General features: G+C 38.3%; 1 protein-coding gene across 12 annotated transcripts in view; it reads right to left on the minus strand.

Moving 5' to 3' along the window:
* Positions 1-17,937, minus strand: part of PRRC2C (proline rich coiled-coil 2C) — a 104,533-nt gene that overhangs the window by 52,469 nt on the left and 34,127 nt on the right. For all 12 annotated transcript variants that reach the window (XR_002481872.1, XM_008056251.1, XM_021711444.1 and 9 more), the window contains 6 exons: positions 16,609-16,750; positions 13,706-13,759; positions 7,788-8,406; positions 4,856-5,025; positions 4,185-4,434; positions 1,394-1,604 (listed from right to left, as the gene is read on the minus strand). Coding sequence is in view for 11 of the 12 variants with exons in the window: in XM_008056251.1 (XP_008054442.1) it covers positions 1,394-1,604; positions 4,185-4,434; positions 4,856-5,025; positions 7,788-8,406; positions 13,706-13,759; positions 16,609-16,750 (1,446 nt within the window). In the remaining variant the exon portion in view is untranslated. The remainder of the gene's footprint in view (positions 1-1,393; positions 1,605-4,184; positions 4,435-4,855; positions 5,026-7,787; positions 8,407-13,705; positions 13,760-16,608; positions 16,751-17,937) is intronic.

Raw genomic sequence — 17,937 nt, forward strand, 5'->3', positions numbered from 1 at the left:
TAAAAAAAGAAAAAATTCACTGAAGCTGAACGCAGCCTCTCACAACAATGCTAGCTGGTACACTGATACCAATGGGTTCCTACAACACTTAACCTAGCAAAGGAAGCCTGTACTACAAAGGGTTCATCCTCCAAAACATAATTCCAGGGTTTTTTTGGATCCCCTCATATACATGTTAATGGAATGTTATTCTGAGATAGTAAAAGAAGGAAATACTGTCGTCTGCTACAACATATCTTGAGGACATTAGTCGGTCAAGTAAGCCAGTAGGAACAAATATCATAAGACTCCACATATATAGGGAACCTAAAACCAAACTTATCAAAGCTAGAAGTAGAATGGTGGTTGCCAGGAGCTGGAAGTAGGAGAAAATGAGGAATTGCTGTTCCACTAGTATATAGGTTGACCCATACGAGACAAAAAAAGTTCTAGAGATCTGCTGCAGAACATTATGTTTACAGTTAACAATACTGTAGAATACAATTAAAATTTTGCTAGGAGGGTAAATCTAACGTTAAGTGGGTTCTTTACAATTAAAAAATGAACGAAGACCGGGTGCAGTGGCTCATGCCTGTAATCCCGGCACTTTGGGAGGCCAAGGCGGAAGGGAAGACTCACTTAAGCTCAGGAGTTCGAGATCAGCATAACAAGAACTTGTGTCTATAAAAATCAAAGAATTAGCTAGGTGTTGTGGTGCACACCTATAGGTCTAGCCTCTTGGAAAGTTGAAGTAGCAGGACTGCCTGAGTCCAGGAAATCAAGGCTGTGGTGAGACACTACACTTTAGTCTGGGTGACAGAGTGAGAATTTGACTTAAAAGAAAAAAAAAAAATTCCACCAAGAATGAAAAAGTACACTAGAGTAAGTCTAGTTGTCCCAATTAATTATAAAAACATTATTTAAATATACCCCAGAAAAGGGCATGTCTAACTATATGGCTATAAATGATTAGTGGTCACCACTAACTACCTGTTACTTCAAAGTAATTTTGTATAATTAGTATTTTTCTTTATCGCGATCTTAGAAATGATCCATACCATACTGTTAAATGTCTCACTAGTGGAAGAATTCCATCATTACTTTAGCCAGACTACATAAGCATGGTAGACATATTTAAATTTCACACCTGATCTATAGTCACACCTGCCAATTTTAATAGTTAATACTGACTTGCAGCATTTAATTCAGTGCACAGAACAAGGTTACAAAAGCCCTAATCAATACAGAAATTCCAGAAAAAAGGAATTACGTCCTAAAATAAAATGAATTATATTAAATTGAAGAAAACCAGATCTATGGCTCAGTCTTACACTTGAGTGATCTTCAGGGACACTACAGTTTTCTTTTTACCAGAATATTCTGTTTAGTATATTAAATTTTAATAAGTTAGTACCTTCCACTCTCAGGCTCTTCTGTTGCTTTGGGAGTAGTTGCCTGCTGAGGCTCAGCATGAGGATAGGGGTCCGACCCCCACATCATGCGAGGCTCAGAGAGGGAAATGGCATGATCTCTTGCAGATCGAGCCATATGCTCAAATGACTCAGAACTGTTTGGTGAACCTTCCATTTGGTCTCTTCTCATTAACGGTTTAGGAGGAATCATTCCTATAAAAAGGGTCAGAAAAAGATGAAATGAGGATTACAAAAAATAAAAGAAACAAAACTAAAACAGACAAAAAATATAGATAATTGCTACTGAAATCCTTTATTCTTAAACTAAAAAGTATTTTTTTTCTGAGCAAAACTGTAATTCAAAAGATTGGCGGAAATAAAATTTTGTTATTGCTATTAAATAAATTGCACTTAAGAATTAAAGAAAAAAAGCCAAGCAAAAATCACAAAGGCAGCCTGTTTTACTTTAAAAGAAAATGTGTTCATAAAAATAAGGTACTGAGCCGGGCTCGGTGGCTCAGTCTGTAATCCTGCGCCTTTGGGAGGCTGAGGTGAGTGGATTGCTTGAGCCTGCGGGTTCGAGACCTGCCTGGGCAGGCGAGACCTCATCTCTACAATAAATCAAAAAAAAAATTCAGCCGGGCGTGGTAGCGCACGCCTGTAATTCCGGCTACTCAGAAGGCTGAGGCGGAAGGATTGCCGGAGCCCAGCAGGTTGAGGCTGCGGTGGCCGGGAGCGGCCACTGCACTCCAGTCTGGGTGACAGAGCGAGACTCCGACTGAAAAAAAAAAGAAAATAAAGTACTGAGCACTGACACTCTCTATGCTTGTTAATACAAACACTATGAGAATTATACGAAATTATACCATGATAAATTTTCAGATAATTATTTCCTATAGCAAATATTTTAGTTGATCAATATTCTGCAAAACGTCACTTAAATTTCAAAATATCACTATAAATTTTAAAATCAAGATGTGATTATCAGCTTTTTAACACCTCTAAATTTTTCTTTATGCTATTTTTATAATAATTTATCTGAGTTTATTTTGCTGGATTCCATAAGAGACTGAGTTCATTTTTTTTCTCTCTTACCTATGAATAAATTCAAGTGTTAGACTGGTAAATGATGGAGGAAATTGAAAAGCTGGTGTAACATGCAGAAGATTAACAAGACCCGTACCTATCCCCATACACAAAAATCAACTCTACATGGATCAAAGACCTAAATGTAAAACTCACACTATAAAAACCTTAGAAAAGGCGGGAAACAATCTTATGGAAATTGGAACTGGCAACCAATGCCTATCAAAACCCCAACTGACCATGCCACAAGAGATAAGATAGACAAGTGGACCTCATCAAACCAACCAGCCTCTGCAAAGCCAAAGAAACACTGAGAGAGCGGGAAGACAGCCAACAGACTGGGAAAACGTATTTGCCAACTGTATATCTGACAAAGCCCTAATATCTAGGATCTACAAGGAACTCAAACGTGCTGAAAAGAAAAAAACAAACTGCCCCAGTACAAAGTGGGCAAAAGATACGAATAAACACTTCTCAAAAAGAAGACATCCAAGGAGCCAACAGATACATGAAAAAATGCTCAGCCTCACTTGTCATCAAAGAAATACAAATTAAAACTACACTGAGATACCACCTAACTCCAGTCAGGATGGCATCATCACTAACTCAAAAAACAACAGATGCTGGAGAGGATGCTGCGAAAAGGGAACACTTCTTCACTATTGGTGGGAGTGTAAACTAGTACAGCCTCTGTGGAAAACAGTGTGGTGATTCCTAAAAGATCTAAAAATCGGCCTCCCATATGACCCCGCAATCCCGCTACTGGGATTATACCTGGAGGAACTCAAATCACTCTATGAAAAGGATACCTGCACTCATGTTTATTGCAACATTATTTACAACAGCAAAAACATGGAACCAACCATGCTGCCCATCAAAAGAGGACTGGATAAAGAAAATGTGGTAAATATACATGATGGAATATTATGCAGCCATAAAGAAAGACAAAATTATGAACTTTGTAACAACTTGGATGGACTTAAAAGCTGTAATACTGAGTGACCTATCACAGAAACAAAGAACCAAGTATCACATGTTCTCACTCTTGAGCAGACCTTGAGCAACTGTTGCAATACTATAAGAAAGGGACTGGCAGTAGTGGGAAACTGCCAGGGGAGGGCGGGGGCAGGACTGGCAGTAGTAGGAAACTGCCGTTGGCATGGGGGCCCATACCTCATCAACAAGGGTACCTGCATAATGAACATTTGTATACCTAATCCTGTATTGTACCCCACATACTGAAAATGATTACAACATAAACAGTAATAGATATTGTTAATAAGAGAAAGATAATAATTTCAATCTTGAAAGTCTTAAATAATATTTACAGGACAGAAAAGAATTAGCATTTTGCTCTTGCCATACAGGTAAGTACACATGTCTGAGAATAACCACTCTGTGCTTTAAGTTATATATAACTTTTGGATCAACAATCTAGAAGCCCTGGCTGGGTGTAGTGGCTCATGCCTATAATCCCAATCCTTTGGGATACTGAGGTGGGAGGATTGCTTAAGCCCAGGAGTTTGAGGTTTCAGTGAGCTATGATGGTGCCACTGCACTCTATCTTGTGTGATACAGTGAGACCTTGTCTCAAAAATAAATACATACATACATCTAGAAGTCCTAATTAAGTTCTTACCCGATTATAACTCTCTAAGGAATTAAAACGAAAAATGGAGGGGGAAAATAAATGCCAGTTCAATATACCAGGATGCATAGGTGGAATATCCATGGCAGGTCTTCCTGACATCATGCGAGGATCCATGTAGGACTGCATCATGAGCCACCTTGGATCAAAACCCATAGAAGCCAAATGCTGAGGGTGAGGCTGCATGGGCTGATAAAGAGGTCTGTGTGGTGGAGGAGGGACAGTACCACTAGATGTTTGCGAAGGAACAGTTTGTGGAAGTACACCTTGCTGCTGCTGCTGCTGCCACTGCTGCTGTTTCATCTGTTCCTGAAAAAGCAAAATCTTACATCCTGAGATTTTAGTTTACGATAATTTAATAAAAACAATCATATCAGAAAATAACGGCCTGTTGTGAATTCTTGAAGGAAAGGAATTCAAAAGATACTTAAGTGAGAGTTGACCAAAGATCAAAAGATAAGTTACAACATTTTGTTTCACAGTAGACCTAAGCATTATATTGCACAATCTATTTCCTAGAAATAGAAGATGATGTCTATAAATGAGTCAGAATATAAAAAGGAATGACACAGAAGATCAAGGTAAATACACATCAATAAACTCTTGTTAAAAAGAATTTCAAAGGAAATTTTGTGCTTTTTGTATTACAGGTTTTATGTCTGGTTTCTCAGAATATTGAATAAGACACTGTTTTAATCACACATACAAGATAAAAATTTTTTATCATTACCTGCTGCCGCTGGAATCGTGGTGGTAAAGACTTCTGAAACTGTTTGAAATAGCCAGATAATACAGCAGGCCGAGGCTGAGACCCTGATTCTGGTTCTGTTTCATGTGCCACTGGTGTGGCTTCCTTTTCACCACGATTGCTGTCTTGTCTAGTGAAAACTGGTTCCTCCTCTGTACCCCAAGAGAAGATAAAAGAAGCTTCACTATACAAAAATCTATTGCATGTTTTTGTGATAATAAAACATTCCAAACGCTACCTATTTTTCATGTATTTAAATATCAATGTAACTCAATATTTACCTGTGGTTCACTAGAACCTATGTGAGAAAACAGTCTATAAATACTTGAAAATAAAGCACACAGGTTTAGTTATTCGACAACAGTGATCACTACCAAGATTCTTAAGACATACAAATTGTCATACAGTATTCTGTATAGAGTATCGAGTACACGACACAAAATGGAGAATGACATCCATGCAAAAAACAGCTTTCAGCCCAAGGGAACCCAGTCATATTCATTCTAGAGAATGTCATTTGTCACAATTATAAAACCATGTTGTTACAATCTTTTCTCAAAGGATGAATTTTAAAAAGTTTATTTGCCAATGTAAGAGAATAAAAAATCACATCTTTATTGCTTGTATTACATTCAATATTAAGAATGTTTTCAGGAGGCCAAGGCTGTGGTGAGCCGTGTTTTTGTCACTGTACTCTAGCTTGGGCAACATAGTGAGACCTCCCTGCAACCCGTCTGGGTCCTCTCCTACTGCGGGAATTTTTCTGTTATCTCAATAAATCCTGCTTTCCCACTTCCACGCAAAAAACAAAACAAAACAAAAAACCCACAATGATTTAAAAGGGAGAGCCAGGTACAGTGATAAGTGCCTATAGTCCTAACTACTCAGGAGGCTGAAGCAGGAGAGTCACTTGAGACAGGGCAACACAGTAAAACCTGTCTCAAAGAAAAAGAATGCTGTAAAAGGAAAAATAAAATACTGGAGGGAACAGAGTCATTTAGGCACTGACTTAAAAATCATGAGTCTAATGTCAGAATTTTTTAAAAAAGAAAAAAAAATCAGAAGTACATCTCACTCATAAACCAAGTTAAAATTTAACTGCTATGAGAAAACATGAAATGTAAATGAAAACAAAAACATTAATAAGATTAAAAAGAAAATGATAATTTACATAGTCACCAATGACAGTTAAATTAACTAATCAGGGTCAATACATGTATGCAGTGGTAGTACTAGAATTAAAATACGAATTTTCTTATTTCTAGTACACATTAACTATTAGACAATCAGATTCCGTAAGGTTTTAGTATGCATCAGTATTAAAGTATGACAATGTTTTCAACTTCTCTTATCACACTTTTGTGGGTGTTATGAGCAACATTCTTAAGTATTTACCCAATAAAAGCCCTCTACTAATAACAATGTCTCCCTAGATTAATATTAGAAAAAGTTGTGAAATTTCATTATCTTAACTAAGAAAATGATTCATGAGGGACTGATCACATTTTTAAGAAAGATAAAATATTCGTAATGGGCTGGGTGCAGTGGATCACATCTATAATCCCTGCACTTTGGGAGGTTGAGACAGAAGATTGCTTGAACCTAGGAATTCAAGTTCAACCTGAACAACATAGCAGGACCTCTTCTCCACAAAAAAAAAAAAAAAAAAATTAGCTGGGAATGGTGGCATGTGCCTTATATATATAGTCCCAGGTACTTGGGAGGCTGAGGCAGAAGGACTGTCTAAGCCTAGGAGGTCGAGGTTGTAGTGAGCTGTGATCCTGCCACTATACTCCAGACTGGGTGACAGCGAGACTCTGATTCAAAAAATAAATAAAAAATTCACAGCTACATTAAGAGCCAAATTTGGACCGGGCTCAGTGGTTCAGCCTATCATCCTAGCACTTTGGGAAGCCAAGGCGAGTGGAATGCCGGAGCCCTCAGGTTTGAGATCAGCCAGGGAAACTTGGCGAGACCTCTTCTCTACAATAAATAAAAAAATTAGCTGGGTGTGGTAGTGTGCGCCTGTACTTATGGCTACTTGGAAGGCTGAAGTGGAAGGATCACCAAAGCTCAGCAGGTTGACGCTGGGGTGGCCTTGAGTATGCCACTGCACTCCAGGTTGGGCAACAGAGTGAGACTCCAGCTCAAAAAAATAAAAAGTAAAAACAAATTCTGATAATTTCAAGCAGCAAAAGGGTTTTGTAGAAAAGAGCACGTAAGGTTTAAAAAGTTACAGCACTTCCACTTCAGAAAAGACACTGAAATAAAACCATTTTAACTTAAAGTGGTACCTTAAGTTCAAACTTTCTAAGTTAGCCCAGGTTTTATAGTATATGTGAACACCATTAATTAGTCTATAAGCCAACTTGGAGAATAAAATAGTTCATTAGATCTAGAAAAAGACTTTTAAAGTAAAGTGTAACTACAATAGGAAATTACAGTCTAGTAACATATCAACTACACCATGGACGCTTGCAAGTTAAAACTGTTAGAAAAATACATCTAAAATTATGAACCAGGTGCAGCAATTTAATTATGACAATCCAATACTCCCATTAAGCTCTATTCCATTTCATGGATATATGAATGCATGCGAAAAAATGAGATTTAGTTTAGTTAAACGTCTTAGAGGCAGAAAAAGGTAGGGAAGAATCAGTACTTGTGACTATGATGTCAATAAATTTTGCCAACAAAATAGAAATGAAGCTCATTTAATAACTTTGATAAACACTTTGGGTATGCCTATTAGTACATAAAATTAGAAAACACGCTCTAGCCCATATTTTATACTGGAAATGTTATCTTAAAACAATCACTTTTATTCTGATTATGTATGTTAAAAATATACAGTACCTACACTAACATAAAGCCCACTGTAAGGCTTAGATAAGAATTAACAAGACTACCGTACCTTTAGCACAGCTGTTTTCACTTTCTTGTTTTTCTACCATGGACTCTAAAGTGGGTTCTTTGGGTTCAGTTTTTTCCTCCACTTTTTCCTTCTCCTTCTCTAGCTCACATTCCTTTTCTTGTTCTTTCGTCTTTTGTAGTTCTTTTTCCTTTTCCCTCTGCCGTTCTAGTTCTTTCTCCTTTTCTTTTTTTCTTTCCATCTCCATTTCTCTTTGCTTTTCCTGCTCCTTCTCCAGCTCCTTCTCCTTTTCCTGCTGTCTCTCCCTTTCTTTTTCCCTCTCCTTCTCTCGTTCCTGTTCTTGCTCTTTTTCATGTTCTTTCTCATGTTCTCGTTCTTTTTCTCGCTCCTTTCCCCTAATCTCCTCTGGAGATGGTTGTTTTTCCACGATGCCAAGCTTCTCATCCAGTCGTTTTAGTTTCTCTGCACATGCTGCCTTCCTTTGTTCTTCCATTCTTCGCTCCTCCTCTTCACGCCGTTTACGGGCACGTTCCACTGCTGCAGAAATTTCTGACTGCTGTCTTCGTCTCTGCTTCCATATTTCATCTTCGTCAGGTACTTGCTGCTTGGGGGGAAAGGAGCCCAGTCTTCCAGGTACTGCCTGTCGATCTGGAGGTGGATGCTGAAACATTAAATCAGATGAGTATGAGAACTTTATTTCTGACTAATACTAGGTATCTTAGACTTGGAGAAGGAAAAAAAAAACTCATAAAAAACAAGAAAATTCTGATAAATATACACATTAAGATGAAACCATATAACATGAGGAATATATTAAACCTAGACAATTTACCAAACTAAGACCAGAATAACTAAAACAGCCTTCAATATTTACTTAATACATACCCACTTATTGTGCCAGATTGTTGTTTACCTAGTATTTGTTAAATAAAATTAGAAGTACAAGACTGAATCTCAAAATCTAAATTTAGAGACAAAGGAAATGTTGAGTGTGAGTGCTTTGCAACAGCAGCTGCCAGAGCTGAGGCCTAAGAGAGAAAAATGAAGGTTATAAATAGTCAAAATGATGACACACGAGGCCTGAGAAAACTGAGATACAGCTATAGCGAAAAAGCAGAGAGCCAAAGACACAAAGTGAAGAAGATGGAGACCGTGCTGTTAATCACACTCCAAAGGATAGGATATTCTTGCACATCAGGCTGGCTAGGGAAAGTTCTATCCAAAAGATCTAGTGTCTACACCCATAGTGGAGAATGAAAGAATCATCTGGGAGATTCAAGTTTTAATGACTGAATTTTCATTCACTGTGTTATAAAACAATGACTACAAGGCTTAAAATTACTGCCAATGGCCAGGCTCAGTGGCTCAGGCTATAATCCCAGCACTCTGAAAGGCCAAGGTGAGAAGATTGGCTGAGCCCGTGAGTTTGAGACCAGCCCTGGCAATTTGGCGAGACCTCATCTCTACAATCAATCAAAAATTAGCCAGGTGTGGTAGTGAGACCTGCAACTTGGAAGGCTGAGGCGGAAGGCTTGCCTGAGCCCAGCAGGCCGAGGCTACAGTGGCCAAGAGCATGCCACTGCAACCCAGCCTGGGCGACAGCGTGAGAAGACTCGTACTCAAAAAAAAAAAAAAAAAAAAAATTACTGCCAATACCTGGAGGAGGTTAAAAAATATTTAACATATCAACTTTCTTTTCTTTGAGACAGAGTATCACTCCGTTGTCCAGAATAGCGTGCAGTGGCAGATTCTTGGCCACTGTAGCCTCAACCTGCTGGAGTCAGGCGATCCTGCTGCCTCAGTCTTCTAAGTGGCTGGAACCACAGGCATGCGCAACCCGGCCCAGCTAGTTTTTTGATTTATTGTAGAGAAGGATCTCGCTAAGTTTTCTAGGTTGGTCTTAAACCCATGGGCTCAGTTACTCCTTTTGCCTCTACGTCCCAAAGTGCTAGGATTATAGGCATGAGTCACCACGCCTTGCAACATTTTATTTTTTAAGAGGTGGAGTTTCACTCTGTTGTCAAAGCATGCTCATAGCCACTGCAGCCTCGCCTACTGGGCTCAGTTGACACTTCCGCCTCAGACTTCTAAGTAGCTGGAACCACAGGCACATGCCACCGTGCCCAGCTGATTTTTCTGATTTATCACAGAGACGAGGTCTCACCAAGTTGCCCAGACTGGTCTCGAACCCCTGGACTTAGGTATTCCTCTTGCCTCGGCCTCCCAAAGTACTGGGATTACATGCTTGAGTCATCAAGCCTGGCTTGACTTTTTAAAAAATGAATGCATACCAGCATTTGCTAACAGTGCTGACTTATGCAGACCACTTAATTTCTCTCGTGATGACTAAGTTTCTTCATGCACAGTGCAGAGACAAGCTGAATGACTGAAATATGAAAGCACCTAATTTACACAGTAAACTCAGAGCAAACATTTTTTTAGGTTACTACACTGTCAATATAATTTACACAAAATGTGAGGCACATATCATAAGTGTGTTGTTTAGACAAATGATACACCTGTGTAACTACTGCTCCAAGCAAGACACAAAACATTTCTATCACCCTCTGCTCTCACACGTGACTCCAAGCACCCTAACCCTAATGCTGAGCTCTATCTTAGCATTTCATATAAACAGACAGATAAAGTTACATTCTCTTTTGTGCTGGTTTCTTCTGTTCAGTGTCATGGTTTTACAGTTACTTTGTGTGTCAGGATTTTGCTCCATTTTACTGGATAATGTTCTACTGTAGGCATGGTTTCATGTGGGTTGCTTTTCATTTTTAAACTATGAATAAAACAGCAATGAACATTCACACTTAAATATTTGTGCAAATACATGTTTTCATTTATCTTGATTAAAAAGCTAGGAGTTGTACTCCTGATCATATGCTAAATGAGGGGACCCCCCCCACAATCCAGAATTTATTTATAAAAAACTGTGTATTTATTCTTAAATGTTTAAACTTCAGCTTTGATGCGATTCATCTATAAAGATGCTTTTTCCCCTGCTCAAAACATTTTCTGAACTTGTCAATTTTGATGTCTTTTAGTGCTTCTGCCATTTTTTGTTTCACCTCTTCCACACTAGCAAAACATTTGCCTTTATGAACTTTCTGTATTGGAGAAACAAACAAAAAAAAGTCATTCAGGGTAAGACTGGGTGAATAGGAAGGGTGGGGCATGGGGTTCATGCTATATATTTAGTCAAAAACTGCTGAACACTCAGTGTGGTATGGGCAGGTGCGTTGTAATGGTAGAAGAACCAGTCACTGGTTTGCCATTAACTTAGGACGTTTCTTCCACAAGTCACAACACAACCTTCTCAAAACTTCCAGATAAAAACTTTGATCCGGAGGAAAACATTTTGAGTGTACTACAAGGGGCATGCCCTCCAAAAGATAATTTCAGGTTATTACTGGGTTCACCTTTGTATGTGTTTCATTTATAAGAAACTGCCAAACTGTTTTACTAAAGTTCCAAGATTTTACAATGTATGAGGGTTGCAGTTATTCAACATCCTTGCCAACAAATGGTGTCATCAGTCTTTTAAATTTGGGGGATGCAACAAGAGTACCTGCATGATTAATGTTTATATACCTAATCCCGAGTTGTACCCCACATCTCTATAATAAATAAGTAAATAAATAAATAAGACAAAAAAATTAGGAGTATGCAGCAAAATCTCAGTGTGGTTTTAATTTGCCTTTTTCTAGTGACTAAAGATATTAAACATCTTTCCATGTGCTTACTATGTGTATGTTTTCTTTTGTGAAGTGAACGTTCAAATCTTTTTGTAGGGCTATTTGTCTTCTTGTTATTCTGTTGTAAAGTTCCGAAAAATACAGCCCAGATATAAATCCTTGGTCAGACATATTAGGAATATTTTTTGTGCCACATCTTTGTATTTTGGGGGTAGATGTTTTCCTAAGTCTAACTCAGCAGTTTCTTCTCCTTTCTAACTCGTGCCCCAGGTCTTATCTAAGATATCTTTGCAGCCCAAAGCTCATAAAGATTTGATCTTCTACATTTCTTCTAGATATTTGAGTCTTATGTATACAACATTGCTATAAAGAGCTTTCAATGGCTAAGAGGAGAGGGACTGGTGATGATGACAGTGCTGGTTGTGGTATTTGATAACAGGAGGGGCTAAGGGAAGGCCTATGAAGATCCTTCATAACAAGAATCTCAGGAAAAGTGTCTTCCAGTTTGAAAACAGCAAGTAAAAATTTTAAGGATGAAGTACAAAAGTAGCAACAAAGTTTAGTGGTGAGAGCAGAGAGGGAGAACAGCAGATGAAATCAGAACTGTAGAGACCTGAAAGATCATGGGAAGAATCTGAGCAAGGAATCTCACATAGTTTTAAAAAGACAATGCCTACTATAGAAGAATTTGGGATGAAGTTGGCAAGTGAGCAGGCATGGATAGCCAGACCTGTTAAGAACCTACTGCAATAATTCAAGTGAAACATAACAGATGGTAGCATATGTGAATATATTTTGAAGGTAAAAGCGACATAGTTTACTGACAGACAAACTGGACATAAGGTAAAAAAGATGGCAGAGTTAAGAGTATGTCTAAGTTTCAGCCTAAGCAAATATGTGAATGATAATGCCATTATCTGAGATGAGGAAGACAGAGGAAAAAGTAGAACTGTGCATATGTAGGGCTGTACGCTATGGTTTGGATATATTAATTATGAGGTATCTACAAGTGGAGACTTCGAACTGTTGAATACATGTTTCTTGAAGTCAGTGTAATAGTTTTAGGGCTAAACATCTGAATGCCATGAGCATATAGAAGATAATGCTAGGGAAAGGATATAGATTTTAAAAAAAGACTAAGAACAAAGGCCTGAGTTCCCCAAGAGCCAAAGGTGTAGGAGGCCCAGAAGGAACACACAGAAGTGTTCAAGACAACAGTGTTGTGTCTCACAAGCAAGTAAAACAGAAAAAACAAAAATAAAAAAAGGCATGTTACAAGGATGGAGAAAGCAACTCTTTCAATGATGCAGCTGAGATGTAAGTAAGATGAAGACAGGAGAACTGGATATATCAAGTTTCATTACTGACTTTGAAAATAATAGTTCAAAAAGGTATGGTGGGAGATGCCTGAAGATATTAAAGAGAGAATTAGCAACAAAAGACAGCAAGTATAAATAGTGCTCTAAAACAATTTTGCTGTGATGGAGAATGGATCAAATAGGGCACACAGAGGGTGGGATGGAGTGGTGTTAAGAGAAGGTTGTGAGGTTTCTGTTTTTCTTAAAAGATGCATGATAACATTGTGGTAAGTGATAAAGGATGGGATCCAGGGAATAAGTAAAAAGGTGTCCTTGGATCAGAATTCCAAAAAAACTACACTAAGATTCTACTGATTTACAAAGTGCATTTGAAATTTGAACCTTATTGAAATGGCAGAATGATTCTTTAGAAAAATCACTTTCTAAATCTTTCAGAAAGTGATCCAGCAAAGACAACAGGAAGAAAGTCAGAGCACATGGGGCAATGAAATAGGAAAAACTGATCACATAGATATATCTTATTTTCTTAGTTAAATTTGGAGTATGCTTATCAGCGGACAATGACAAAGAAGACATGTAAGGGTCATAAGGTAAAAAATTGGTAACTGCTTCATAAAACTTATAAATAAATGTTTGATGTCTTTCCATCAAAAAAATAAAAAAATAAAAAATAAAAAAGGCTGAGCCAGCAACTTGGCGAGACCGCATCTCTACAATAAATCAAAAAATCAGCCGGGCATGGTAGTGCGTGCCTGTAATTCCGGCTACTCGGAAGGCTGAGGCGGAGGGATTGCTGGAGCCCAGCAGGTCGAGGCTGCGGTGGCCAGGAGCGGCCACTGCACTCCAGTCTGAGCGACAGAGTGAGACTCCAACTTGGGGGAAAAAAAAAGGCTAATAAAACATATAAACCATAAACCAGCATTTAATTAACATTTACCTGCTGTGCAAGCAACTTTGGAGGTGGCGGGAGATGTGAAGATGGTCCACGTTCCTATTGTAACAAAGAAAAGGTTTTTAAAACATAGTAAAATGTGACCTAGAACTACTGATTTGTTCATTCAATAAATATATACAACTTATCTGTTAACAGCTTTGGGACTGGGCTTATCCAGGTTATTGTCACAAAGCATAAAGTGTAATACATGAGTTGTTAAATCTGGGCATTCATATGACACAAAACCTAGCAAGAGACTATAATCACATCATTTTCTATCTCCTCTACCCAAGTAAACCTATCTGAATGAATTTGAGTAATACTGGAATCATTACTTAAATACAATTTAACTTATTCTGATATAATGAAATGTAAATCCAGCTACAGTATTGTTTAAGTCACAACAAATCGCAGGCATTTCACCAATGATCATGAAACTGAACTGTCACAATGCCATGACTGAGAGACTATTCCAGTATGTGCATGCAAGCCTCTGTATCTACTGGACAGACATCTGAATACACTGATTTTCTCAATGAGATCACAAGAATGCTCAAAGTAAACCATTTTTGTCCTTCTCTCTCTATCTTTTTTTGAGTCAGGGTTTCACTGTTACCCAGGCTGGAGTACAGTGGCACAATCATGGCTCACTGGTCTTCAACTCCTGGGCTCAAGTGCTCCCTTCTGCGGCAGCCTCCCAAGTAGCTGAGACTATAGGCTTGCAGCACAAAACCTGGCTAACTAATTTTTTTTTTTTGTAGAGAAGAGGTCTCTCTTCTGTGTTGCCCAGGCTGATCTTAAACTCCTGGGCTGAAGTGATCCTCCTACCTCAGCCTCCCAAAGTGTAGGGATTACAGGCATGAGCCACTGTGCTCAGCCTTCTCTCTTTTCTAATAAAAGGACATCACTCACTGCAGGATCACCTTCTAAAGAATCACTGCCATTTCAATAAAGTTAGAATCTCAAACGCACTTTGCAATCAGTAGAATTTTAGTGAACCCATTTTGGAATTCTGTACCCCAGGAAATCTGGCTGGGGATAGGTGGACCTCTGATTACTAAATTTTATTTATATAAACACACTTCTTTTCCTGAAATTTTTCCCAATGGCAAACTAGAATATTTATCTTGAAAAAGGTAACATCAAAAGCATTTGGAACCAGATATAATATATGGAACATTTACTTGTCAATATATGTATCACTGTCACACACAGAAAAAAAGATCAAGACAGGTTTTATGTATTCTCTATTCTTTCATGAAATAAGAAATTTTCATTCCTCATTATGGCAATAAGTAAAAAGTCACCAAAGTTTTATTAAAATGTTGTTTAAAAAATTCTTTTTCAGACATCATAAATTTATCCTTGAGTCACTAGTGCCTTAAGAATAAAATAAAAAATTATCTAGCACTCAACTTTATCAAAATTCTTTTTTTTTTTAGAGTTGGAGTCTCACTCCATCACCCAGGCTGGAGTGCAGTGGCATGCTCATGGCCACCCCAGCATTGCCCTACTGGGCTCTGGCGATCCTTCCACCTCAGCCTTCCAAGTAGCTGGAATTATAGGCGTGCACTACCAGGCCCAGCTAATTTTCTATTTATTGTAGAGATGAGATCTCACCAAGTTGCCTGGGCTGGTCTTAAACTTGCAGGTTCAGGCAATTCACTTACCTTGGCCTCCCACAGTGCTGGGATTACAGGCTGAACCACAGAACCCAGCCAACAAAAGTTCTTTTATAGCTTTCTTACCTCTCTCTCCCATCAAGCTACTTATAATTTCATGAATGGGCCATGTTTTTCATACTTCTCTCCTTTGTACTGTTCCACTGCTTGGTATTGCTCTCTTCCCTTTGTATACTGGCTAGTTCCTGCTTGTGTAAGAGTCAGCTCAGTACTAAGTCTTCTACCTTAACTGAATTCCCTAAGGACTCACTATGTGTCCTTTATCATATCACACATCACACTGTATTGCAACTGATACTTATTGGCTATGTTCTCCTTTCAAAGTAACTATTAGCTACCTCCTTTTAGCTCTCTGAAGGAACAATTAAAAACAAAAACAAAAACCAAGCTAGGTGCAGTGGCTCACGCCTTTAAGTCTAGCATTTTGGGAGGCTGAGGCGAGAGGACTGCCTGAGCCCAGGGGTTCAAGACCAGCCTGGGCAACATGGTGAGACCTTGCCTCTACATAAATCAAAAAATTAGCTAGACACAGTGGCACACACTTGTAGTTCCAGCTACTTGAAAGGATGAAGTAGAAGAATCACCTGAACACAGCAGGTCGAGGCTGCAGTGGACGTAAGCGTGCCACTGCACTCCAGCCTGGGTTGACAGAGTGAGATTCTGACTAAAAAAAACCCAAAAAACAAAAACATGCTGACTACACTTGAATTCCTTAATAAAGAGTTAAGCGGGCTCTCTTGAAGGCAGCCCTTTTAAATTTATTATATCAGAGGCAAGATCAAGTGGAAAGCATATTTCCTTTCTTTCATTTGTTCTTCAAAATGGTTCAGACTTTTGATATCTCCCTAGGATCTCCCTCCCAGATAGTGTACCATTTTACACATAAAAACTGACTAGTACTTGTTAAGTAATCATTAATCCATAAAGCACTTCAAAAATGTTCATTTTATTTTGGAAAAACAACTTTATCCCTTCACACTGCTATGTCTAAACTGTATCAAAACATTTTTTTAAAAAGATGACATTTCACTTTTTACTTGACAATTTCAGCTACTATATAGATAACATCTATTAATACAAAATAAAAATTAAGATGAAGATCCACAGTTATTCAAGAAAAAACATGCAGTTCTCTTTTTCTAAGGCCCCTTCTATCTCTATGATTATAAGATTAATTTATCCATACTATTTGGAATAAAAAGGCTCTCCCTAAGTTCAACAAACCTGATTAAATGGAGGTCCTTTCCCACAGGGACCTTTTGCTAATGGCTGGGCAGGTATCTGAGAAGATGATTTAGTGTTGCAAACTTCATCTGCTTCTTTTCGGTTTTCAGTATTTTCAGAAGCTTTTGAACTTTGATCCTCACTGAAGAATCAAAATGCAGAGAAAATAAAGTGAAGAGGACATACTGTATCACAGGGAGATGCACTTTCTCTCTACAAAAAGTTATTTTTGTATGATTTCAGTAAAAAAAGAATTGTATCAAGGAATGAAATGAGTTTGTGACCTAGTACTGCTGACTAGTTCATTCAATAAATATATACAATATATCTGTTAACAGTTTTGGAACTGGGCTTATCCAGGTTATTGTCACAAAGCATAAAGTACAATACACAAGTTGTTAAATCTGAACACTCACATGACACAAAACCTAGCAAGGGACTATAGTCACATCATTTTCTATCTCCTCTACCCAAGGAATCCAATGCAAATGTGACGGAGTAATACTGGAATCATGACGTAAATACAATTTAATTTATTCTGATATAATAAAATATAAATCTAACTACAGTATTAAGTCACAACAAATTGCAGGCATTTCACCAATGATCATGAAACTGAAGTGTCACAATGCCATGACTGAGCGACTATACCAGTATGCGTATACAAGCTTCTGTGAATTTTAAAAGCCCTATATATTCCTGAGTGATGTCCCTGTATTCCCGGAGAGATAAAAAGCTTCCATTTTCCAAGGCCCTAATGCTGCTTGCTTAAAATAAACCCACAAAAACCAAAAAAGAACTTCAAGGACATGAAGCAGCTGTAGTAACCCAAGGAATTTTTTCCCCAATTTTCAAAATACGGATCCAGTTAAGCAAATCAGTTTAAAATGGTCCCTGATACTGACTCTTAAATTATCTCCAATTAGGCCAGATGCAGAGGCTCACACCTATAATCCCAGTACTTTGGAAGGCGGAGGTGAGAGGACTGCCTGAGCCCAGGGGTTTGAGACCAGCTTGGGCTACGTGGCAAGACCTCGTCTCTACAATTAACCAAAACAATTAGCCGGGTGTGGTGGTGCATGCCTGTGGTTCCAGCTACCTGGAAGGATCGCCTGAGCCTAGCAGATTGAGGGTGCAGTGGCCACGAGCACTCAGCCTGGGTAACAAAGGGAGACACCAACGTAAAAAAAACAAAAAAAACAAAAAAAACAAAAAAAACCAAAAAACAAAACCACTCCAATTAGAGACAAGAAGCTTTTTAAAATATATTATCTTTTTTTTTTTTGAGTTGGAATCTCACTCTGTCGCCCAGACTGGAGTGCAGTGGCC

The sequence above is a fragment of the Carlito syrichta genome, unplaced genomic scaffold (genome assembly GCF_000164805.1).
Source record: "Carlito syrichta isolate Samal-C Ts95f unplaced genomic scaffold, Tarsius_syrichta-2.0.1 Scaffold302299, whole genome shotgun sequence".
Classification (NCBI taxonomy): domain Eukaryota; kingdom Metazoa; phylum Chordata; class Mammalia; order Primates; family Tarsiidae; genus Carlito; species Carlito syrichta.